Source organism: Talpa europaea, assembly GCF_964194135.1.
Source record: "Talpa europaea genome assembly, chromosome: 4".
Classification (NCBI taxonomy): domain Eukaryota; kingdom Metazoa; phylum Chordata; class Mammalia; order Eulipotyphla; family Talpidae; genus Talpa; species Talpa europaea.
Window position 1 is genome coordinate 146,562,977 of NC_140070.1, and position 25,031 is coordinate 146,588,007.

The 25,031-nt window shown below is 69.0% G+C and overlaps 1 protein-coding gene across 1 annotated transcript; it reads left to right on the forward strand.

The window, feature by feature from the left end:
* Positions 1-1,352: 1,352 nt before the first annotated feature.
* On the forward strand, positions 1,353-24,563 carry LOC311170414 (transient receptor potential cation channel subfamily M member 2-like; the record flags this gene model as incomplete). The annotated part of the gene is given in 30 exon segments (XM_084232778.1): positions 1,353-1,408; positions 1,772-2,021; positions 2,471-2,556; positions 6,074-6,248; positions 6,890-7,073; positions 7,403-7,563; positions 8,230-8,410; positions 9,042-9,103; positions 9,916-10,116; positions 11,005-11,107; positions 11,386-11,507; positions 11,626-11,962; positions 12,783-13,036; positions 13,542-13,665; positions 13,789-13,934; positions 14,453-14,506; positions 14,510-14,565; positions 15,054-15,267; positions 16,109-16,227; positions 16,666-16,798; positions 17,190-17,361; positions 18,723-18,906; positions 19,822-20,042; positions 20,242-20,383; positions 20,731-20,818; positions 21,895-21,979; positions 22,556-22,622; positions 23,634-23,640; positions 24,023-24,091; positions 24,345-24,563. Coding segments are annotated over 30 exon segments (4,272 nt in total).
* Between the last annotated feature and the right edge of the window lie 468 nt (positions 24,564-25,031).

Genomic DNA, 25,031 nt, shown 5'->3' on the forward strand with positions numbered 1-25,031 from the left:
ACAAGAGCAGCCGGGCTGGCAGGGTGGCCCCGGCCGTTCCCACAGGCCCCCGTGGCAGGGCGGGGCTGCGCTGTCCAGGGGAGGGGCTGGGCCTCCCCTGAGGCCGTGGACCCCATCTGTGAGGGCGGCTGCTGACCTCCCCGCCCTCCCGCGGATGCGTGTGCTTCCAGCGCCCACCCGGAGCGCCTGCCCTGGCCCGGGCAGCAGAGCTGTTGCCCCGCGCCCGCACCCGGCGCTGCCTCGGCCGACTTCATCTGAGCACCCCCTAAGCCAGGGGGACCGGGAAGTCCCGGCCCAGCCAGGGCCCCTCAGCTGCGTCCCGGCACCAGAGCACACGCCGGCTGACACCTGCGCCCCGGGCGTCGGGAAGACCGTGGTGAGGGCCGCGGGCCGTGTGGGGCGGCTCTGCTCCCTCCTGGTGCGGCTCTGGGGCTCCCTGTCCCCACAGGGCTCTCTGCCTGGGTCCTGAGCCCCTTCCTGGGATGCCCCCACCTTCACTCTGGTGGGGCAGCTGCCCCGCTGGGCACACTTCACACGGTGCCAACAGCCCTGGTGACGCTGGGTCACCAGGGGTCACGCTGGGTCTCAGAGAGTCATGCTGGGTCAGAGGGTCACGCTGGGTCTCCAGGGGTCATGCTGGGTCACAGAGAGTCACTGGGTCAGAGGGTCAACGAGCCACCCAGGCCACATCTGGCTGTACCAGGCCTCACTGGGCCACACCTGGCTGCTGCGCACAGCGTGCTGGGATGCTGGGGGCTGAGTCACGATGGGGTGCTGGCAGCCGTGCCTCCCCTTGAAGCCTCCCGGGTGGCGGGACGGCCTGCGCCCAGCTGCTGCCAGATGGCCGGGTGGACGGCTGTGCGTCCTGACCAGAGTCTGCTCGCCACTGCGGAGCTGCTCTCAGAGCTTCTCCCCAGTGCTCCCCTCCCTGCTGAGTCCTCCCAGAACCCCGTGGCCGGCCCGCTCTCTGCAGCACGCACCTCCAGCCTCTGTGGGCTCTGCGCCCATGTCCGCGCCTGCGGGTGTCTGGCAGCAGCCCCACTGGCAACGCCTTGGCGGGCCCCGCCTTCACGGTGGGCCTGGGCGTGAGCCTGGCCCGGGGCACACCGGAGGCCAGGCCGGAGGCTTGCTGGAGACCTTCGCCAAGGCCAGGCCCCAAGTGTGTAGGGGACTGAGGGCAGGCTGGGTCCAGGAGGCCACGCCCCACCGAGGGCGCTGGGGGCGGTGCCTGGGGCGGCGGGCTCCCCGCGGGGCCCCAGTGTGGACCCGGGTCTCTGATGGCAGGTGGGAGGCCGCATCTGGGTCAGGCTGGTGCTGGCCAGTCGCATTTTGCTGGCTCGGCTCCTGGCTCCATGGGGGTCGGCTCCCGGCCGTCCTCGGTGCTGGAGGCCACTCAGGGTGGAGGGAGGTGAGGTGGGGCTGCTCTTCCAAATGGCCCTGGGATGTGAGCCTGCATGGGCGACGCCATGGGGGGAGAGCACGGCCTGAGGTGTAGATGATGTCACAGGGCAACACTCGGGGTGGCATGGGCTGGCATCGCTGGGTGACATCATGGAGGTGACATGGGGACATCACGGGGTGACATCACAGGGTGACGTCGCGGGTGACATCACAGGGTGACGTCGCGAGTGACATCACAGGGTGCCGTCGCAGGCACGTCACCTGGGTCCTGCGGGCTGGGCTTGTGCACGCGCTTGCAGACCGCTGGGCCCAGGCCAGGCTCCGCGTGCGGCCTCCGAGTGCTGCCTCACCGCCCCGTCTGTCCCCACAGCCGAGGCCCAGCCGTGCAGGCCTCACTCGGGAAGCTGAAGGCCAGGCCACCCCCAGGGAGGACGGCGCTGGAGCCCGGGGCCTGCGGGATGGAGCTCACCACCCTTCCGAAGGCTGGTTCCAGGCAGGAGGACGTGGGGGTGCTGCACAGGGTGGTGGCCAGTCTGGCCCCATGCCTCCACCGCCGGCGCGGCAGCAGCTTCCCCTGCGAGAACAGGGGGCCGCAGCAGCTCCCCAGGGAGTTGGAGAAGGTGGGACGGCGTCTCGGCTCGGGCACGGCTCTGCCGCCTAGGGGCACCCCGGAGAGCCCTGGAGAGACGGGGAGTGGCCAGCTCTGCCCTCCCTGTGCCCACACCTCCAGTTCTGATCCTGATGGGGGTTGCTGGGCTCCTGGCACTGTCCCCCACTCTGCGGTGAGCCCCAACAACACCCTGGTTCAGGTCCCGAGCCCCAGCGTGGTACCCGGTCCCCTTGCGTGAGACTGGGGGACGGCAGGGGCAGCCTGCCTGTGCTACCTCCTTCCCGGGGCAGGGGTGTCACGCGCCCCCCAGTGCTCTGGGAACCTCAGGGGGTGTGATTCTGGGTCAGGTCACCCTGAACCTGCGGCAGTGCCCGGCAGGTGGTGGTGCCTGAGGGCCCTGACGATGGGTGGGGATCTCAGGGTCTCAGGGTCTGACACCAGCACCCCTCACCCCCGCAGGACAACCTGAGAAGGTGGGTTTCTGAGAACATCAGGAAGAAGGTGTGCGTGTGCTTCGTGGAGAGCACCAACCAGTCCGATGCGGGGTGAGTGCTGCTCCCCGGCCCCCGTGGCTGACGGTGTGGAGGGCGGCGGGTGTGGGGGACGGGCACCGGCTCGGCCCGGCTGGCTGCAGGGGAGGCGCCGTTTCCCGGGTGCAGAGACAGCTGCAAGCGTCGCCTCGAGGCGGCCACGCTGCAGGGGGCTCTGCTGTGAACTCAGGTGCTTAAGCTGGTGTCGCCCCTTCCAGGACACCCCATTTCACTCTCTAGAGGGAAATCCCAGGGCAGGGGTGCTCCACACCCAGGTCAGCCTGAGGACCAGGCCTCTTTCACTCTCATGGCCCCCTCTAGTACGCCTCCCCAGAGAGGCCAGCAGGGCTACGTCCATGCAGCAGCGGCCACTCACTGGCCATTGGGCATGCAGGGCTGCCTGGGGCTGCTCTGAGGACCGCTGTGGAGGGACGTGCAATCCTCTGCGGCCCCGGTGTGCTGGTCTCAGGTTCCTTGGAGGCCTTCAGGGCCCTGACCAACGGGTGATTCTCCTGAAGCCACACCCTGGCTGGCTTCCTGCCACCACCACGCCCACACCCGGGTCCAGCCTGCCTCTCCCTCCTCTGCCCGAGTCTCACTGGCTTCACCGGGGCCCGCCCAGGGAGGGGCCACGGGGCTGTGCCATGCACAGCTGAAAGCTGGCGTGGGGTCTGAGCCCCTGCCCCCAGGTCACCTGTGGCGCCGGACACACGGTCAGCCTCAAGCTCCTGTCTGCTGAGAGGCAGAGAGGAGGCGCGTCCTGGGCCTGGGCAGGAGGTCAGGGCAGAGACGCCCCTGCTGAGGTCGCTCCGGGCCCTGCGATGTGCTGGGTGGCCTCGGCCTGGCTCCTCTGCAGATCGGACCCTCGTCTCATCGGGGAGACCCAGGAGCGACCCCCCAGATGGGAGGGTCCCCATCTCTGTCCAGGAGCCTCCCAGCCCATAAGGCCGACATCCGAAATCCTTGTCCTTAATCAGCTTCAGCTCCCGCCGCGTGTGACAGGGGCCGGGGCTCTGCGTCGGGCTGGCTTTCGTCACTTAAAATAGGGGCATGATCAGCCTCGGGGGCTGTGGGTTCAGCTTCCATCGGAACTGCTGGTTTGAAGGCATCCTGACCGTCCTGTGGAATCTCGTGTCCAGTTTGTGGGTGACCGGGGTGCCCCGCATTGAGCCCTGGCTACTTCTGTGAATTCTGAGCCATGGAGCCTGTGGCCAGGCAGGCGAGGGCCGGGGCTGAGTGGGGCCCCAACTCCCTTAGTGCTTCTTCCCTGCTCTGCACTGGTGCTCAGGATGTGCGTGCTGCTGGAGACGTGTGCGTGCGGCCTCAGCGGAGCCCTCAGGTGTGCTGTGCGTGGAAGTGGGTATGTGCACAATCCACCTGCATGTTATGTGTCACATGGCACGGAAACAGCACGGCCTGCTGGGCACGTTCACTCGCTTGAGTGGCGGGTAGAGACCCTACCACCTTCCCTCACCGTGCGCAGCAGGATCGAGGTGTCCCCCACACGCGCCGGGCGCCGTGTTGGATGGTGGTGTCATTTGTATGTCGTTCCAGAGGGAGCCAGGTCGGCCTCGGCGTGATTGGACACTGCCCGTTGCTCTTTGGCGTTCACCATCTCACCTGTTTAGAGCCTGACACCCCCCCCCCCCAGCCCTTCTCGCAGGGCGGCAGAGGGCGCCTCAGGCTTCTCTTGCCTGCGAACGCCTCTGTGTCCCTTCCCGCGCCAGGGATATCTGCTCTGGGCACGGAATCCAGGTTGGTAGTTCCGTCTCTCAGCATTTGAGAAAGGCTGCGCCCCTCCTTTCCGGCTCCTGACGAGGAGCTCCTCGTTGGCGGTGTTTCGCGGGTGCCGTCTCCGGCCTGCAGCGTGCGAGGGTTTCTCGCTGTTCTCAGTCCTTAGCGTCTGGCTGTTCCGCGGCCCGACCCTGCCTCCTGCGTGTCTCCCGCGCGTCGGTCACTCCGTTCTCACAGTCTGTACACTGAGGCCTTTTTTCCAAGCATGGGGAATGTTGGCCAGTCTCTGTTTTCCTTTTGTAATAGATTTTTAGAGTTCACTTTTGAATTGTTTATTTCCGCTAGAAAATGGAACATTGATCTATGTAGGTGGGCCTGAGCGCCTGCCAACTCTCTTCCCTGCCGCGTCTCGCAGCTTTTTCTGGGAACGTCCTTAGGAATTTCTACACCTACTCGCTTTGTCGCTGGTGGATAAAGGAAGTTCTGGTTCTTCTTCTCTTGTCCGTGTGTCTTTTATTCCTCCTTCCCTCCCTCCTTTCCCTTCTGGTACGATGCTGACTGGCAGTGGCGGGCGGGCTGCCTGGCCTTGTCCCGTCTTAGGGTTAGGGTGAAAGCAGCGAAACCTGGTCTGAGGTGAGCGGCAGGACTTTCATAGATGCCCTTAAAAAAAACCAGGTTTAGGGCCTCCCCGGCGGCGCAGCGGTTGAGCGCTGAGCTGTGAAGCTGTGGGCAGCCTCTGCAGCGCCGGTTCGATCCCCGGCTGCTCCCCGGCCACCGGAGGAGGGTCCCACGTGGCGCGCAGACCTCTCCTGCCGCCCGCTGCTCCCCTCAGCAGTGTCCTTCGGTCCTTCTGCCTGCTCTGCTCCCTGCTCCGGCTCTGGTGAATTCTCTCACCCTCCCGCGCTTCTGACTGTGCCCAGGGCTTGTGTAAATAAATAAATAAATAAATAAATAAAATCAGGTTTAAATCCTCACCTATTCTCAGTTTGTGGAGTTGTTATTAGGGGCGAGTGCGGTTGCTGGTAAATCAGGTCATGTCTCCAGCCTGACAGAGGCTCCTGGGTCTCCTTTATTCTGCGAAGATGACGCGTCCCATGCGCTGCTTTCTCCGTGTCAGCCCAGCTGTGTGGCTGGTCGTCTCTGTCACACGCCCTTCAGCCCTGCCTCTGCTTCTCGTCCCGGGCTCTGGAGGCAGCGACGCCCCGTCCGTGTTCCCCACATGGGCCCCGAGGCTCTGTTCTTTCGTGGATCACTCAGTCCGGTTTCTGTCTCTGGGCCACTGTGAGGGGTCCCTCGAGAGGGTCTTCTCTGTGTCGCCTCCGCTCTGCTGCCTGCTTATCTTCCGAGTCTCTGAAATTGTGGTCTTTGCATTTTCAGCGGCAAAGCTTCCACTGGCCACGTCTCTCTGGACATTTTTCAGTGTTTCAAGCGTGTGTGTAGTTGCTGCGAAAGCGTCTGGCCTGAGGGCGGCTCCACGGGCCTGTCGGGGGCCCTCGCCCACGTCTGTGGAGCAAGTGCTCTCGTCTATCCTCACCCTGCCCGAGAGCTCCTGGCTCCTGGTGTGACTGGAGATTTGCCACTGAAACGCGGCTATTTCAGATCTCGTGTTATGAGCCCTGCGCCTCGTGTTCCAGCCGCTGTGCCGTGTCTGTGGGGAGGGGAGCCCCTCATTATTGCCCCGGGGTGGAGGTCAGGGCCGCTCCGCCTCGGGAACCCTCGTGGGGGGCCCTGGCCGGGCAGGGGTGTGTTCCTGGGGTGGGGGTGGAAGCCCCGCTCCTGTGACCGTGGACCCCTGCAGGGAGGTGGTGTGTGCCTGCGGCTACACACGCGAGCAGCACCTGGAGGAGGCCACCCGGCCCCAGGCCGCCCCGGACACAGAGTGGGACCGGAGGTCGCATGTCCGGGAGATGCCCACGGACGCCTTTGGGGACATCGTCTTCACGGGTCTGGGCCACAAGTCGGCAAAGGTCGGTGTCCTCCACTTGCTCTCACTGTGGAAGGGGCTGGGGACCCATGGGACCTCCTGGGGAGGCGGGGGGCAGGCTGCCCGGTGTAGGGCCTCTGGGATTGGGGGGACAGTAGATGTGCCCCCCTCCCCACATGGTAGGGTGGGCTGCCCGTTTGGGCGTGCTGCTTTGCGGGGCCGGGACGGAGTGGGCAGCCCCCGGACACTGAGGGCACACTGAGGAGTGGTGCACGGGAGGGCCAGATTGGGGCCGGCTGCCAGGGAGCCCACCCGCGCCAGCGTACCCCGCCGGCCGCACGTTCACACCAGTCCACCTGTTGGGGGCAGCGAGGGCAGCGTCAGGCCCAGAGTGGGAGGCCGATGGGCCGCCGACACGGGCAGGTGGTGGGCCACGGCCTTGCTGCGAGGTCGGGAGAGGACAGGGTGTCGAGGGGCTCCCCAGACACGGGTGGGGCGCGTGATGTGGATGTGGGGGAGGGCTCCTCTGTGGCCTCCCAGGCCCCCCTTCCCTCCTGGCTCTCAGCCCTGGTCCTGCGGGCACGGCCGCCTTTACTCACCGGGTCTGGCCAGCCTGGGCGTCCCCCGGCCACCGGGCTCGCTCCGGGCCGGCACAGGCCACCGCTGACACCCTCCCCTCCCCGCGTCCAGAAGTACATCCGCGCCGCCTGGGACACGCCGCCCCGCCTGCTCTACGAGCTCATGACCCAGCGCTGGGGCCTGAAGGAGCCCAACCTCCTCATCTCGGTGGCCGGCGGGGCCAAGAACTTCCACATGAAGCCCAGACTGAAGAGTGTCTTCCAAAGAGGCCTGGTCAAGGTGGCCCAGACCACAGGTAGTGTCCGCGCGGGGCGGCGCCCAGGCTCGGGCTGTGCAGGAGGGCGGGAGCAGGGAGCCGCGCCGCCTCAGGGCCATCGCGCTGAACGCCGGGCCTCGGGGCCCTCCCCGCCTGCCGCGGCTGTGGGCTGGTGCCTGGCCTCAGGCACCGTGGGGGACGCTCGCCCGCCAAGCCCAGAGGTGCCGGCACACAGGGGCCCACCCTGGGAGGGCAGAGGAGGGAGGTGGGACCTGGGTCTCCGGGGCCAGGCTGGGATCTCACAGCCCCCCCTTTCTGGGTGGCCGAGGACAGGGCACCCAGACCCCACTACTCTCTGCTCCTCCCAGGGGCCTGGATCATCACCGGGGGGTCCCACGTGGGCGTGATGAAGCAGGTGGGGGAGGCCGTGCGTGCGTCCAGCATGAGCTGCAGCGAGGGAGACGTGGTCACCATCGGCGTGGCCACCTGGGGCTCCATCCACGGCCGGGAGAGCCTGGTCCACCTCGCGGTGAGTGCGCGGTGCCAGGCGGTCCTCACTAGGCGCCATGCGCACAGACCCGGGGCAGCAGGCGGGAGGGTCGACATGGCCAGGACGCAGGCGACTTGCTCAGGGCCGGCCAGGCTGTGGCCACGGCTGCCTGGGCTGGACTCTGCCCTCCTACCTGGACCTTGGCCGTTGCCTGTGGGCAGTAGCGGCTCATTGAAGGCCGGTGCTGGCCTGACCTAGGCCGTCTGACCCCATAGCCAGGCCCTTGACCCCCGGGAGCCACAGGCAGAGGCCCCTGCAGGCCCGCCCTGGGGCTCCCCCTCCCGGAAACCCCCTCAGTTGCCTAACTACAGACACCGAGTGGGGACAAGCCCAGCAGGTGTGTCCAGCTTGCCCACGGTCAGGAGAGCTCGGGGAACACACTGGCCCAGGCCCTGGGCCCCGGATCCTCGATGGGGGGAGGCCCCTGGGTGCCCCCCCTCGCTGCTCGCTGGGTCCCGCTCAAGCCCCGTTCCGCGGGTGACGACCTCGGCGGGGAGCACCCGTCGCGCAGGCGAAGGTCTGAGCTCAGCTCACCTGCGCAGACGCTCCCGAGGCCGGGGTTCCCGCAGGCTGGGGTGCGGTGACGTCTGGGTGTGACCCCCACTGCCGTGTTCAGGACGGGCGATCCCCGCGTCCACCCCGCAGGGCAGCTTCCCCGCCGAGTACACGGTGGACGAGGAGGGCCAGGGCCACCTGACCTGCCTGGACAGCAACCACTCCCACTTCATCCTGGCGGACGACGGGACCCACGGCCAGTCCTGGGCGGAGACTGAGCTGCGGACGAGTCTGGAGAAGTTCATCTCGGAGCGGACCAACAAGAGAGGCGGTGGGCAGCGCATACCGTCGGGGTGTCGGGGGCGAGAACGGGGCTCCGGGTGGGGGACCGGGAGGGCCGCGCTGGGTCCGCCCATGCCCTGCCCCGGCTGCGCGCCAGCCCCAGCCTCTCAGGTGGGGGCAGGTGAGAACGGGCGACGCTGCTGGGCGGGGCGGGCTTGAGAACGCTGCCCCCCCGTGGGTGTTGGGGTGCGCGTGGGGCCGGCCAGGCCACGTGGCCCTTGGAGGGAGCCTGCTGCTGGCAGCGTTTGTGGTGCCTCCTCAGCTCCCCGGGCTGCTGGGCGGGGAGGGCAGAGTGGATGTCGCTGGGGCTTCACCCGCATGCGGCCCAGGCTGACACCCCGTGTCAGGGCTGCAGAGGAGAGCGGCTGTGGCCGGCATGGCCTATAGGTAGAGAAGGGCCAGGCCTGGGCGTGGCTGGAGCCAGCCTCACCCCTGCCAGCGGGAGCAGGGGCTGCGCTGCGGGGAGGGGCGCTGCCTTGGCCCTGGCTAGGGAGCCGCCACCTCTGACTCCTCAAGAGCCCTGAGGAGCTGCCCTGGGGTCAGGCTGGGCCTGGGCGGGGACGGGTCCCGGGTGGAGGGGTGAGCCCCGCTCCCTAAGTCGGCTCTGGGGTTTGTCCTAGGCGTGGCCATCAAGATCCCCATCGTGTGTGTGGTGCTGGAGGGGGGCACCGGCACCCTAAAAGTGAGTACTGGCCGGGCAGGGGGGCGTGTCTGCCGCGGGGGATACCGCATGTGCCCATCCCCAGCACCCAGGGCCCTGCTCAGAGCGGGCTGCACCAGGGAGGCTGTGCCGGGTGGGGGCCGCTCAGGAGGGGGGGGACTCTCAGGAGGAAGAGCCGTGGCCCTGGGCAGAGACGGGCTGATGGCTTCTGGGGCCGGGCGGCTGGGGGGCGTCCCAGGGGCTGTCCCAGGAGGGTTCTCAGGGTCCAGGCCCCCGGCTCACGGCCATGGCCACAGCTGAACGCATTGGGCCTTCCACGCGGGGGCCGCGGGCCTGGGCCAGCGGGATTCCCGCCGCGGGATCGCATGGGGATGTCACAGCCTCAGAGCTGGGGCACGAGAGTGGACGCTTCACTTACGGGGTCTGGAAAACACCCCCCAAGTCAGCAAGCGCAGCTCCCCCCAGAGCAGGTCTCCTGGAGGTGCACCCCACGGCCCGCATATGTGGGGTCCCTTGTGGGCCCCCCGACGGCACCCGGGCCGCATCCCCGCCCGCAGCAGGCACCACTCGCCCTGGAGCCTCCTGGCCGGCCCCAGCCCCTCCTGGCGCCCGGCTCGCGGGGTCTGTGGGCCTCCCCTGGCGCCCCGGTCTCGCCCGGCCTGACGGGGGAGCAGCGACCCTCGCCCCGGAGCAGCGCTGGCGGCCTGGGGGCCTTTCTCCCGGGTGCCAAGGGCGTGACCTTTGGGTCGCCCAGCAGCGGGACCAACGAGCCAGAGCCCAGGCTGGGCGCGGGGGCCGGGTGTGGGCGCGCGGCTCACTCGCCCGTGTTGCAGACCATCTACGACGCCATCACCAGGGGCACCCCCTGCGTGGTCATGGAGGGCTCGGGCCGCGTGGCCGACATGATTGCCCAGGTGGCCGGCCTGCCCGTCTCGAGCATCACCATCGGCCTGGTCCAGCAGAAGCTGGGCGCGCTCCTCCCGGAGGTGTGGGCGAGAGCCACCGAGCGCGAGGTTCTGGAGTGGACCGAGAAGGTGAGTCCGTTGTACCCCCGGGGGGGCCCACGGCCTGGGGGTGGGAGGGAGACAGACACTCACGTGGGACCCTGGGGCTGGCCGGGGGCGCCTTGGGGTTACTGGGCAGTGCCCAGAGGACCCGCAGCTGCCTGGGCCTTCAGGTCTGGGCTGTTCTGGGGGGAGCCTGGGGGTCGGCGGGCAGCTCAGCTCCTCCCGGAGCGTCTCTGCTCGGCCGTGGGTGCCGCGTGGTGGAACCTATACTCTGGAGCCCGCTCCCTGGGCTGCAAGCGGGGCCCCTCCAGTGCTTCCCTCCACTGTTGTCTCCAGGGGGGTTCCCCGCTTTGGCCCAGTGGGTCAGCGCCGTGGGTGGGGACGGGACGGGCGGGCTCCTGCAGGGCTCCGGCTGGCGGAACGCCGGGCTCACGGGACTGGTGGGGCCGCGTGTCCTCGTCGCGTGGCCTGGTCGTGGCGCCAGCTCGGGCGGGGGGCCGTGAGCACCGGGGCTGCACCCGCCCAGGCAGCGTGCAATGGGACAGTGTGGGTGCGGGGCCTTGTGGCTGGGCAGGGGCGGGGTTGGGGCCCGTGGACTCGCCGTGAGAGCCAGTCCTGCGGGCTGGGCCCAGGGGCCGGGCTGTGGTGTGCGCGCAGGTGGGCCCCGGCCGGGCGGCAACCCATGGGCTGTGGCTGCTGGGGGGAGAGAGTCAGGGGCACAGCTGGGCGGGCAGGGGCCGAGCCCAGGCTGAGCTGCAGCACCGTCTGCCCCTTGCGGTCACGGGCGGGCGCCCCGTGCCTGGCCCCTCAGCGTCCTCGTCCTGGCCGCCGGTGGGAGCGAGGTGTGGCCGTGGCGGGCGGGCGGGCGGGCGGCCGGGGCGCAGGGCCCGCCCCTGGGGGACGCTCTGTGTGCAGATCCAGGACATCGTGAGGAGGCGGCAGCTGCTGACCATCTTCCGGGAGGGCAGGGACGGCCAGAAGGACGTGGATGTGGCCATCCTGCAGGCCGTGCTGAAAGGTGATCTGGGCAGAGGGGGGGCAGGGAGAGAACACGGGGACGGGGGCGGGGGGCTCGCAACCCCGGTCTGGAGGCGCCAGGACACCACACCTTCGGACACGGGGGCGGCCATCCAGGCCTCGTCTGTGCCACGCGAGGAGAGAGCCGCGCTCCGGGGGGCCCACGTGTGCCGGGGGCCGCACGCCGGAGGCCAGGGTGGGCAGGGACCCTCAGTGGAGACCCCAGATGCGGGTGGGCAGAGGAGGCCGTGCCCCACATGCTCCCCACGCGCCCCCCAGCTTCCCGCAGCCACGACCGATTTGGCCATGAGACCTGGCTGCACCAGCTCAAGCTGGCGGTGGCCTGGAACCGCGTGGACATCGCCCGCAGCGAGATCTTCACGGACGAGTGGCAGCGGAAGGTGAGGCCGCTGCTCTGGAGGGCCCGGGTGGCCCCGGCCCGGGGGCGGCCCCCACAGTGCCCACGCCTTGCTGGGCCACCGGCCGCCTCCCGGAGGCCTGACCCGGCGCCGCCCTCAGCCCTCAGAGCTGCACCCCGTCATGATGGCCGCCCTCGTCGCCAACAAGCCTGAGTTCGTGCAGCTCTTCCTGGAGAACGGGGTGCAGCTGACGGAGCTCGTCACCCGGGACAAGCTGCTCACCCTGTACCAGAACCTGGACCCCGACAGCCTCTTCCACCGCAAGCTGCAGCATGACCTCTGGATCCTGTGCCAGCACCATGTGTCGCGGGTGCTGCAGGAGCTGCTGGGGGACTCTGTGCCGCCACTGTACGGGCCCAGCGACCATATGGAGCCCAAGGTGAGCGCCAGCCCGGTCTGTGGCACTGCTGGCTCCCGGGCCCAAGCAGCACCCACGGGTAGGACACCGGTGGCCCCGTCTTTTTGGTGAGGGCAGCCCGGCGGCCCCCGAGGCTGTCCTGGGCGGGTGGACGGGTCTCCTCGCCCGCCCGCCAGGGCCCCGGGCTCCTGGGCCAGGTCACCCCACCCGGGGCTCCAGAGGCAGCGCCCTCTTTTCTGCCGCACGGATAGGGCGAGAACCCCCAGCCTTCGGGCTCTGGTGCCTTTTCGTAGCAGCCCCTCCCGCGTGTCTGTGTCCTCTGACGCTGCTGCGAGCGGGGCCTGGACGCCTCCGCTCTGGACGTGGCCTCGGTGCTTCTGGCCGAGGGCCTGCGCGAGTCTGTGGGGTTCTGCTGCCTCCCCACCAGCTGTGAGACCCCGCGGAGCCCCTCGCTCCCCCCATTCACGCGACCGAGCTGAGCTGCGAGCCCGGCCGGTCTCCAGAGGCCATCGGGCGGCCCTTTCGCGCAGTCACTGGACGACTCCGGCCTCGCTCCGGGGCCTCTGTTCGGGGACCTGCTGGTCTAAGAGGCACTTGCTCTTGCAGGCTTCCTGCCAGAGAGTCTCCACTTCTCTCAGGGGCTCGGGGCAGCTGCTGCCCAGGGGCGCTGGGCCCCACCTCCAAGAGGCCAGGGGCCGGTGTGCCCATGCGGTCCTCGTGCCCACGTCCTGTCTCCAGGGCGCTGCCAGGAAGGCCCGGCCCGGGCGCTCCGCGGACCCCGAGTCTGTGATCTAAGGGGGGGCAGATTTCCTGAGCGCTGAGGCTGCAGGAGTTTCCTGACATGAGCTCAGCGGGGACTGGCCGGAGTGTCCGAGGCTGTCCCTGCCGGGGGGGCGCAGGGCTCCGGCCGCGCTGGGAGGCGCGGGGCCGGGTCAGGCTGCCCCCCGGGTCCCGAGCCCTCGGCGCCAGGCCTTGGGACGCCGGCTGGCCAGGCGCCGACCACCCGGCTCCTCCGATGCAGGGCCCGGGCCCGTGCTGCCCCCAGAAGGGCGCCCCCAGCCAGGACGCCTTCACCGCAGACCCGGTCCGGGACCTTCTCCTTTGGGCCGTCGTCCAGAACCGCCGGGAGCTGGCGGAGATCGTCTGGGGTCAGGTAACCGGGTCCGCTGCTGTGGGTGGGAGGACGCACCCAGGGTCAGGCTCCAGGGGAACAGGGTTGCGGATGGGGCGGGGCCGGTGTGCGTGTGGGAGGTGGTCGCATTGGGGGGGCAGCTCTGGGGGCGTGGCCGGCGCTGCCCTGCGTGCCCAGGTCCCAGGCGCGGGCAGTGGCTCGAGGGGCGCCTGAGCCGGTCTGGGGCTGGCCTGGGCTGGGAACCTTCCCCCTGTGGGTCCCTCCGCGCCCGCATGGGCCAGAGGCAAGGAAGCCCGGGCCAGCCCCGCGGCCCTGCCAGGCAGGACAGGGAAGGGGCCGCCAGCCGGCAGGCTGCCCGGCCAGTGCGGGCGCTGGCCCCCAGCAAGGGCTCCTGGCTCTGGGGGGGCCAGGCCACCCGGTGCTCACCGTGGCTGTGCCGGCCGGGGCTGCGTGTGACCACTGGGCAGCGCGTCTGGGCTCCCCCGACCGCGTCATCCGGCTCCTCACTGCGGCCTCCGGTCCTCAGAGCCGGGACTGCATCGCCGCGGCCTTGGGCTGCACCAAGATCCTGAAGGCGCTGGCCAAGGAGGAGCACCCGGACTCACAGGAGATGCAGGCGCTGGCCGGCGAGTATGAGGACAAGGCCATCGGTGAGCTGGCGCCCGCGGTCACCGGTCTGGTCCCCATGCTCGGCCCCACCCACCAGGCTGCGCCCTCCGGGCGGGACACCCCAAGCCGGCCCCAGCGCAGCCAGACAGGCCCCTCCTCCGCAGGGGTGTTCACCGAGTGCTACCGGAAGGACGAGGAGAGGGCGTGGAAGCTGCTCACCCGCCAGTCGGAGGCCTGGGGCAAGACCACCTGCCTGCGGCTGGCCCTGGAGGCCGATGACAAGAAGTTCGCATCTCACAGGGCCGTCCAGGTGACCCTCGTCATGCCCGGGGTTGCGGTGCTGCTGGGTCCCGGGCAAGGCTCGAGGGGCCGCAGACAGGCGGCAGCCCCCGCTCCTGCGGGGAGCAGACTGGTGGGTGCAGGCAGAGGACGCAGGAGCCTTCCTCTTGGGTGTCTCTCTGGGGCCCCACGGGTCCCCAGGTGCCCCAGGATCCAAATGCCACCCTACTTGGCCTGGGGGGGGGAGGTGGGGAGGCAGCTCCTGGGTGCTGGGTCCCGAGCACCTCACTGCCCACGCGGTCTGGCCCCCGGCCCCCGTGGCACACCCTGCGCTGCCCCATGGGGGTTACAGGGTCTGGCCGCTGGGGGCAGGAGGTGGGTCCTGAGGCCAGAATCCCGATCTGAGCCCCCTTCGGGCCCCTGCCCCCTCTCCCCGGCCACCGCACGCCTGCCGCACAGCCTGTGCGCCCCTCCCTTGGCAGGACCACCACCCTCCCCCAGGGACCAGGGGCAGGTGCCCACCGGCCTGACCCTCTGCTCTGCCCACAGTCCTTCCTGACCAGCGTGTGGCAGGGCCAGCTCTCTGTGGACAACAGGCTGTGGTAGGTGCTGCTGTGCATGGTGGTCTTCCTGCTGCTCTTCACCGACTTCGTGGGCTTCAGGTCCCGTGGGGTGTGGGGGGCGCGGGCTGGGCAGGACTCCATCCCCAGGGCCTGGGTGAGGGGTCTCCAGTCCTCAGTGCTGCACCCCAGTGCTTGAGATGCCACGGGCAGGAGCAGGGCAGAGCGCCCCGTGCAGGGTCCAATGCCAAGGCCTGTAGGGCCCCACCTGCCCTCCCCTGCCTGTGTCCCCACCTGCCCTCCCCACCTGCCCTCACACTCACCTGCCCTCACACTCACCTGCCCTCCCCACCTGCCCTCACACTCACCTGCCCTCCTCCCCCAACTGCAGTGGTGTCTCATCGCAGTCTAGGGAACCGGTACCAAAAGCCTCTTTTGTGCCCCAAGTCGAGGGGCCACCTGGATGCCCCTTCCCGAGGCCGCGTGGGGGCCGCTGCGCAGAGGGCCATCGTCTGGGAGTCCCCTGGGGCGATCGGGGCGTCGGGGCAGGGCGGGGCGCCATGGCCTCTCACAGCGGGTGTGTCCTGAAGGAAGCGGAGGCCGTGGCCGGCGCGTGGCCTGCGGCACCTGTGCGCCTTCTTGGCGGCGCCGGTGGGCGTCTTCTGCCTGAACGTGCTGTCCTACTGCGCCTTCCTCGGCCTCTTCGCCTACGTGCTGATGGCGGACTTCCAGCCCGCGCCCTCGTGCTGCGAGATCATCGTCTACGTGTGGATCGTCTCGCTGGCGTGCGAGGAGCTGCGGCAGGTGCCGGCCCTCCCTGCCCCGGGGGTGGGGGGCGGGACCCCGGGGAGGTCACCCCACCGCTCTGCCCCTCCCCTGCCCCGAGGGGAAGCGCGTTGTCCTGGAAACCTGTCTGGGTCCCCTACTCCCCACACGGGCAGTGACCCGTGTGGGGGTCCCCTGGGTTGGAGCGCCTCCGGGGGTGCCCACCAGCGCCATCTCCCCTCCCCTGCTCAGGGGCGCGGGCCGTGGGGCGCAGGGGTATTGCTGGGGCCGGTCCGCGTCTGGCGCCCTCTCGACCACCCTGGAGCCGAGGCCCCCCCGAATCCCTCCAGACTGCGGTGACCCCAGGCCCAGGAGATCAGAGACTTGTTGGGGGTGGCTCCCTCCCAGGGTTCAGGGCTCAGTTAATCTCACGGTGTGTCCTTGCTGCACCCCCTTGTGGCAAATGTGACCTTTTGGGGCTGGACTTGGGGTTCAAGGCCCACAGGGGTTGCTGCTGGGAGCAGGGTTGTCCCGCTGCTTGCCCGGCCTCTATCTCCCCTCCCTTCAGGGCCTGTAGCAGCCAGACCCCCACCAAGGGGGCAGCCCCAGTGCCAAGGCCGCCAGCTCCTGGCTCTGCCTGTGCGCGGGGACGTGCCCTCCAGCCGCGGGGCCAGGGGCCGGTACCTGCAGGGGTGTGCGGGCAGGCCAGCTGGTGCTCTGTAGCTGCCGGGACCTCCCGCCTCCTCTTGGGGCTCCGTGGGAACAGCTGGGCTCCCCTGGGACCAACGGTCCCAAGGCAGGGGCTGGGCAGGGCTGGGGGACCCCGGGCCACTGGGAGGAGCCACCCGCGTGCTGGCCTCAGAGCAGGTGCTTCTCGCAGCTCCTCTGCAACCCCCACTGGAGCGGGCTGGCGAGGACGGCGCGCCGGTACCTCAGCGACTCCTGGAACCAGCTGGACGTCGCTGCCATTTTGCTGTTCTTGGCGGGGCTGGTCTGCAGGTGGGCGCCGGGCCGCCACTCCACGGGGACGCCCTCCCGTTGCCAGAGGCCGGGTGGCGGGGACAGCCGGCTGCGACCGTGAGCCCCAGCACCTCTGAAACGCGCCCGTCCTTCGGGCGGGCACACGCTGGCCGAGACCGTCTGTCCTGGACCCGAGGAGTGAGGAGGGGCTGCCCCAGCCCCCGTCCCTCCTGCCCTGGGGACGGCCTTGTGTCTGCTCTGCCAGGAACCCCTTGTTCTCCGAGGGAGAGGCGCTGGCCCCCCTCCTGGCACTGCTGGCCCGCGGGGCTGGGCTGTGGCCTGCGGAGAGCGCTCCTGGAGGGCCGCAGCGCTCGGCTGTTACGACAGGGCCCAGGGGCTGCCGCAGCTCTGCCTCGGGGTCCCCCTGGGTGGGACGCGGCAGCAGGGGCAGCCTGAGCAACCCCCTCTGCCCGGCAGGCTCACCCCGGGGATGCTGTACCCCGGCCGCATCATCCTCTCCCTGGACTTCATCATCTTTTGCCTCCGGTTCATGCACATTTTTACCGTCAGCAAGACTCTCGGGCCCAAGATCATCATGTTGAAGCGGATGGTGAGAGAACGAGCTGGGTGCCGGCTGCGAGCGAGTCCCTCCCGGATGCCGCAGTCCGTGTCCAGGTCCCTGCCCCACCCCGACTCCCAGCGCTGGCAAAGCCATTCTGGGTCTTTGCCTGTATGTCACCTCCTCCAGGCAGCCTTCCCTGATCTCCACCTCTCATTCCTCATCCGTGTTATAGCTCCTGGTGTCCCTCTCCTTGGCTGGCGGTCATGGCCGACCCCGGCCACATCTCCGGGGTGTCCAGCACCCTTTAGGTTGTGAGGCGATCACAGCTCCCCGCCTCGAGCTCCGGGGTTCCCTGGTGTGGGTGTCGGGGTCTCCCTCCGCAGCAGGGGCGCGGGCTGGGCGGGGAGGCCCTGAGCACAGCTGCTGCCTGTCCCTGCAGACGAAGGACGTCTTCTTCTTCCTCTTCCTGCTGGCCGTGTGGGTCGTGTCCTTCGGGGTGGCCAACCAGGCCATCCTCATCCACAACGAGCGTCGGGTGGACTGGATCTTCCGGGGGGCCATCCTCCAGTCCTACCTCGCCATCTTTGGGCAGATCCCTGACTACATCGACGGTAACGGCTGCCTGACAGCTGCGGGGGGGGCGGGGGCGTTCAGCTCCTGCCGCCTCGGGTGGGGGGGTCTCCCGCCGCCTCACACTCTAGGGGGAGCTTCCGGAGTCAGGGGTGTCGGCCGGAAGGGGGGTTGGCTGACAGCGCCTCCCTGATAAAGGTCACCCCAAGCGGGAGGGTCTTCGGGCGGTGAGTGCTTCTTTAAAAACGCGTTTGATCGAAGCCACGTTGGGTGGCGACGTCCGGTGTTTGGGGTGCGCTCGACCCGCACCCGGACTGCGCGGCTTGTGTGCGTGGTGACTGTCTCCGAGTCGCTTCCCCCCGCCGCCCTCCGGCCGAGCCCCCTCCTGCCAGCCGCCTTCCTCTCTGGGCTGTGCGTGCACTGGCCTCACTTCACCCTCCGCGCAGCGGCGAACCCACCGGCGTCGTCTGCCTCTGACTCACTTCCCTGAGCCTCGTCACCTCACGTCCAGCCAGTGGACGGCAGGACCCACCTTTTTCTCAGCTGAGTAGTGCTCCGCGGCACGATGGGCCTCCTGCCTGGTCGCGCCTCAGGGGACGCAGCTTCCCCGCAGCTGTGCCTCAGCGAGTGTGCCGGGCAGAGGCCCGAGAAGAGCGTTTCCGCAGCCTCCGGATGACACCAGACGCGGGCTAGCCGAGCCCATCGTGAGGGAGCCCCGCCCCGCCCCGCACAGAGGCCGCGTGGATTCGCGTGCCCGCGCCGAGCCCAGGGGTGCCCTCTCCCCGCTCCCTCACCGCGTTGTCTCTGGCCTGTGGAAACAGCCTCTCTCCGGGCGTGCGGCGGCCTCCCCTGCGGCTTTGATTTGCTCTTCCCGGCGCGGAGCGGGGGCGCGTGTTTCGGAGCCGCTGGTTAGCGCGCGCTCGCTGTGGAAAAATTAAAAAATCCAAGTCTAGAGAAGCACGCGCGCCCCGACGCGGCCCAGAGTTCGCCGCCGCTGCAGCCTGGCGCGTGTCCTTGGCGCTAATGCACAGGCCCGGGGCGCGGGGTGCGCGCTGGGGGCGCGTCGGTGAGCTGCGGGCGTCCGGTGTGGCCACCGCTCACCGAGGGCGACCCCCTGCCCCGCCAAAGCGCTGCTTCTCTTTCTGAAGCCTCTTCCCCTGCCTGAGCTGCGCAGGGCCGGGGCGCGTGTCAGCTGTCGTGGCGGCCGCCGTCCCCCCTGGAGCAGCGTCGCGGGGCCCGGCGGGGCCTGGCGGAGAAGCTGAAGCGGGCGGGCCGCAGCGTGGGGCTGGAGTGGAGCCGCCCTTGGCGGAGGGTGCGGGGCAGGACGGGTGTCTCTCTCGGGCCTTCTCTGGGGCCCCCGGCTCGGGGCGCCTGGTGATTTGTTGGGGCGCCCTCGGTCCAGGAGTGAACTTCAGCCTGGACCACTGCAGCCCCAACGGCACGGACCCCTACAAGCCCAAGTGCCCCGAGAGCGATGCTGCCCGGCAGGAGCCCGCGTTCCCCGAGTGGCTGACGGTCACCCTGCTCTGCGTCTACCTGCTCTTCACCAACATCCTGCTGCTCAACCTCCTCATCGCCATGTTCAAGTGAGTGGCACCGGCGCCCCCTTCCCGGGAGGCCACGGGGCGCCGCCCAGCAGGCCCGGGACGCGGGCGGGTCTGTCCGGCTGGCACCTGCGTCCCCCTCTGCGGGTCACGGCTGCCGCGTCTGTACAGGGCGGGCCTGGTGCCGTGTCTTGGGGAGCCGAGGGCCGGGCTCCCCCGCGTCCTGCTCTCCCCCACCCCGGGGTTGGGCCGTGGGGGCGCTGGCTCTGCTGGAGGGGCCCGGGGCGCGCACACTGCAGGGAGCGGCTCTACGGCGCCGGGGCTCCCGGCCGGCAGAGGGGCCGCTGTTAGCAGGTGGTGTGTGGGAAGGAGTCAGGTCCTGGGGCGGAGGCTCCTGCGGGCGCGTCCCCGTGCGGTCAGGGAGCCGCTGCCCAGGCGAGGCTGGCAGGACGCGTCCCTGTGGGCGGGCGGGCGCCGGAGGCCGCCGTGGGGAGGCCCGTGCGGTTCTCACCACGGAAGGCGCCACAGCGGCGGGCACCCTCCAGAGTTACCTGCCAGCCCCGCCGCCCCCTCCGCCCGGGGACAGCCCCCTCTGCCCTGGCATCAGCGGAGCCGCCGTGCTGTCCCTGCGGGCGACCGTTCCTGATGCTGCTGGACCCTGGGCCGGGCCACAGGGGCCGGCAGGGCAGCCGCAGCCCCTCGTCTCAGACCCCACCCGAGGGGCCGCCGGGGCTGCGGCGCGAGCCGGCCTGTAAACCTGGGCGTGCGGCGCCAGGACACGGCCGGGAGCGACCCTGCCTGGCGGGCCCGCGGGCCGTTGGGCCTCCACTGAGGGTGTCTCCCCTGCTGTCTGGGGGGCCAGCTCGGCCGCGTCTCCGCACCTGCGCTCGCTGCGGCCCCCCACTCGGCCGGGGCCCGCGGGGCGCTGTCTTAACGGTGGTGCCTCTTGTCCCCCAGCTATACCATCCAGAACGTGCAGGACAAGACAGACCAGTTCTGGAATTTACAGCGCCACAGCCTGATAGAGGAGTACCGCAGGAGGCCCCTCTTGCCGCCGCCCCTCATCCTGCTCAGCCACCTGTGGCTCCTCCGGAAGAGCTTCGTCTGGGAGACTCCCGCTAGGGGGTACCAGCCGCTCAGTAAGCCTCCCTACTGGCTTGTGCTGGCCGTCCCCGGGTGCAGGAGGACTGCGGCTCGAGGGCCCCCCCGACATCCTGGAAGGTCGGCGGGCACGGACGCCGCTTGGGCCTGAACCCCCAGTTCCCACGGCAGGCGGGCGGCTCCGCCCGGGGCCCAGATGCCTCATGGACAGGCCTGCGCATGGGTCGGGGCCCTGCGGCCGCCTCGGGTTCATGTGCCTCTACTCCCCGCCCCCAGATACCGCGCTGGAGAAGGACGAGGAGGCCGAGAAGGCCGAGCTTCTGGACTGGGAGGCGTGCCGGAAGGACCACTACCTGCAGCGTCAGCAGCAGCAGCAGCAGCAGGGGTCGGAGCAAAAGATCCAAGACATGAGCCATAAGTACGCGCCAGGGCAGCGCCCCCTGGGCGCCCGGGGCTCCCTCGCTGCAGTGCAGGCACCAGCGCGTGCCCACCTGAGGGCGGCCCGGTGCCGGCTCACCTGGGGGGGACGCCTGCGCGTGGTCCTGCAGTTCCGCCGCCCGCTGGCCCCAGGGAGGCAGCCCAGTGGGCGGAGGGGCAGGTCACGGGCAGGTGGGAGCCTGTGGGCGGCTGCTGGAGGAGCGGTGAGCTGTGCGCGGGCCTGGCACGCTCAGCCCGTCTTCCCCGCCGGCCTCCCGCCCTGCTGCTTTCCGGGTGCCGGTCACCCCCTGTGACGCGCTGGCCGGGCTCAGCTGTGCCATCTCTCAGGGTGGACGCCGTGGTGGACCTGCTGGAGATGGACTGTCTAAAGCAGTTGGGCTCCCTGGAGCAGAGACTGGCCTCCTTGGAGGAGCAGGTGGGCCCAGGCCCTTCTGGGGGGGCGGGATCCCAGGGCCCCGCACCACAGCCCTGGGCCTGCCATCAGCAGCTGCTGGCTCCGCGCCCTTAGGCCGAGGCGGGCAGCTCTGAGGGCCTGGACCCGAGTCTTCACTGAGGCCGGCTGGGCTCGGTTGCGGGAGCGCTACAGAGGGGTGTGATGGGCATGAGTGCGGCTGTCCCCCGCCCGCCCGGCCACCCGGCCATGTGTCCCCACCCGTGCACTGGGCACCTGTGCAGGCACCAGCCTAGCCTGCATTTCTTGCACAACTCCCCCGGCCCGGCCTAGAACTGGCGTCTGGAACCGGAGGGTGAGCGCACATTTCACCCTCAGGAGCCCCAGCCCCTGGGCACAGGCGCACGAGTCCATGGGTGGCAGCTGCTGGCGCTCTGGAGGCAGCTGGACTGGAGCCTGCAGGCCCTCAGGCTGCCTGCGCCCCTCCTGCTGAGAGGAGCAGGGAGCTCTGCTCTGGTGTCCCTGGCCTCTGCGCCGGGGTCCCCTCTCGCCCCACGCTCTCCGTGCCTGTCAAGAGTGCGGCCTCCTCCAGCCGCGCCGTGCTGGGGGTGGTGTGACCCTTGCACTGGGGTGGCCACCGTCAGCTGGCCCCTGGCTGGGGCAACTGCAGCTTGGGATCTGCTGGTCACCTTCTCTCCTGGCCTTGGCGACTTCCCCTAATGGGCGCAGCTGCTCCAAGCTGCCTTCTCCGGCCCGTTAGTCACAGCTGTCCCCTGTGCCCTGTGCTGAGGCCGTTTGGCTTCCGGGAGGCCTAAGGACCACAGGGCACCTGGCGGGGTGAGGTGTGAGGCCTCACGCTCTCCTTGAACTCGGATTTGTCTCTCCGGGGCCCTTGCTGTTTCCATGGGCTCAGGTGTCCAGCCTCAGAGGTCACTGTCTCCCCCTAGTGATGCTGGCCGTGGGCAGCCTTGACCCTGGGAAGCAGGATGAGGCCCCCAGCGCCCTGGCCGTTGGCCCCGGCCCGGGGAGCAGGTGGCTGGAGCAACAGGAGCGCAGGGGCCGATGCTGACAGTCCCCTTGGGGACATGCGTGCCTTCCAGGTGGCTGAGACAGCCAGAGTGCTGCGCTGGGTGGCCAGTACCCTGAGGGAAGCCAGCTTGGGCGGGGAGCGCGCCCCCAACCTAGGTGAGTGGGCGGCTGTGCCAGCCACTGCATTCCTCCAGCCTGCTTTGCGCCTGGGGGAGCGAGAGAGGGCAGCTTCCAGGCAGGGGTCTGGCTGTGCCTAGAGGTGGGCTGTGGGCACGAGCCCGGCTTGACCAGACTGGGCCTTCCAAGGGGGAGTCCTGGCCCACGGACCTGGTCCTCTTGGGCATCGTGCTGCCAGGGGGCAGCTCCTGGAGACATCGGAGTCCAAGCCATGTCAAGTGGGCGAGAGAAGACAAGTCTGTCCCCTGTACTTCAGCCAGCCGGGAATCGGGCCCGGGGGGGCTCCTGGGGGTCAGGCCTGTGGGGCCTGTGGGCTGGCAACAGCCAGAGTTGCAGGAGGCAGCACCACCCAGTCTTTGTCCTGCCAGTATCTGGGCCAGGGCCAGGGTTCCGCTCAGTGCTGGGGTTGGAGCTGGTCGGGAGGGGGGGCAGCCCACTTTGGGGCAGAGGACCATGGGGGACATTCCCGCCCGGGGGGCATCTTGGGTGCCTTGGCTGTGGGTGCCCGAGCAGTCACTGGGCAGGGCTGAGGGGAACCACGTCTCCCGCAAACAGAGTTCCCCATCTACAATCCGCCTGACTACCCGGCCAAGAGTGAGGACGCGGTGGACCCTTCGGGAAGGTGCGTGCCCCTGCGGCCCTGAGCTTCCTCACAGCCGCGGGGTGGGGGTGTCTGGGTGGGAGGCCCCAGAGCGACCCCGGGAACTCTTCGGGCAAGGGTCTGGCCCTGCGGGCAGGGCCTGTGCTCCCAAGGGGCCTGGGGAGAGGCGCGGCGGGGCCCCCCCTCGGCCCACAGCCCGTGAGGGCCGGCCCGGGCCAGCGGGGCTCGGCGGGTCACTGTCCCTGTTCTCTCCTGGGCTGCGTCCTGCCTCCTGGCCGCGGCGCCCTGGAACCTCTGTCCAGGATCAGCTGCGATGCCCTGGACGGCCCCGTGGTGCCGGGGCCCACCCTCCGGCACAATGTCGTGTCGGGGGTTCCGGAAAGGATGAGACGGCCTCGGCGACACGTTAAGGGCTGAAACTTAAGGGCTGAGGGGAAGGGCATGAGGTAGAAGGAGGAGTCACCGGCCCTTGGTGAGGTGCTGGTATCTCCTGCCGAGAGACTCAGCAGGTCTTTATTTATTCATTATTAGTAATCAAAAAAGTACATTCTCACGTGTAAAGCAGAAACCACGAGTGTATTTTCTTCCCAGGGACTGCTGGCCTCTGCGGGTCCCAGCTAGACAGTCGCCTTCAAGGTTCATAGATAAAAAGCCAGACCTAACACTCAAACTTGTTATTTCCGCTAGACAATGACCTCAGACGCCGGAGAGCCGCCAGGACACCCCTGTCAGCCAGAGCCTCAGCCTCAAAAGACTCTTCTACTCTCATGGCCTCAGCCGGAGACCAGCGGCTGCTCGGCTCTCAGGACTTTTTCTCCCTAGAAACTCCTTAACACAGTCCACTTCATTTAAAAACTTTCCTAGGAAACTTCTAAATAAAAAGGAAACTTCTCAAAAACCAAAGGACTTGCTATAATTGCTGTGCTGGTTGCTTGTCAGATACAGACGATCAATGGTCTCCCATTGTTAACTGGGCCCATTGTGTAGTAACTACTTTCTAAACCGGTAATTTTCCGTGCCAATTGCTTGCAGGCTGCTGGTACATGTAATTTATAGCCTAGTGCACTTTTTGGGAAATTTTGTCTCTCTTTATGACCAAGAACAAAAAATGAAGGAATGTTAGATCTTCCGCGCCACGGTGTGAGGCTCTTTAGCTTCGCTGCTTGCCAGTGTCTTATCTGGCTGGGGCATCAAGGCCTCCTGCAGCCCCGTGGCTGCCCAGGAGCCTCCGTGGCGCAGGACGGGCGCCCGCTGTGAGTGCTGCCCCGGCCCACCCCGGGGCCTGGCCCCTGCCCCTCGGCCTGGCCGCAGCCGGATCCTCTCTCGCTAGGGGCATCTCTGACTAGACAGCTTCGATGCGGGCTCCCAGCGACGGGCAGGGCCCAGGGCTCAGAGCGGTGCCCTCTTGTCTGTGGCTACAGCCGTCGGGCCTCTGGGTCCTGGGCTGCCCGGCGCTGCCCCCTTGCCGGCTCAGGCGCTGGGACCTTCAGGTGTGGTGGGTGCGAACGGCTTCGGCCGGCAGGTGGGGCCCCCTGACTTCTAGCTGTCCGCGGTGGGCGGCATTTTGCTCCCAAGGAGACCCCTTTTCAGCCAACCCCAAGGTAACCTGACGCTCCCGCCCCACCCTGAGGAGGCCCCCAAAGATTTGCTGCCAGCAGGTCTTGGTCAGTGATGAGGATTCAGCCTCTGACTCGATGGGTGTTGGGGGTCATCTGAGTCTCCCCCACTTCCTGTGGAGGCCAGTTGCCTGGGCTCTGGGCTCCCTGGGCCAGGGCAGGTGCAGGGGTGGGCATGCTGCCCACTGACCACTCAGTGCCCCCCGGCCCTTCTGGCTCTCGGGCAGCAGCTGAGCAGACCCCTCCTGCCTGCAGGAACCCCAAGGGCCGCACGGGGCTGCAAGGACGCGGAAGCCTGCGCTGCTTTGGACCCAACCACACGCTGCAGCCCGTGATCACCCGGTGAGCACGCTGCCTCCGGCCCACAGCACCCTGCGTCCTCGACAGCCCCCGGCCCGGCCCCGCAGGCTCGAGCACACAGCTTGAACTCGGGCAGCCTCAGGGCAGGGTCTGGTACACGTGGGTCGCCCCAAGACACAGGCAGAAACATGGCCCCAGAACCACCCCCAGTCCCGCAGCCCGAGGTTCGCGTGTCTGGCAGGGCCGGGCGGGCGCTCAGGTGCTCCTCCCTCCACAGCACCTGCAGCGCGAGGGCACAGCGACATCCCTCAAATGGCAGGTGTTGGACGGGCGCTTTCCGCTGTACGCCGGCCACAGTGCCCTCCTGCAGAAGGCCGCCGCCCTGCTCGAGGCTGACTACTGACGGGACGGGCAGAGTGGGGGCCTTGCAGAGTGACATGCCCACCTGACGTGTTTGGGACCAGCCACCCCTCAGCCGGCTCAGGGCCTGCGGGATTTGCCTGGGGTGTGGGCG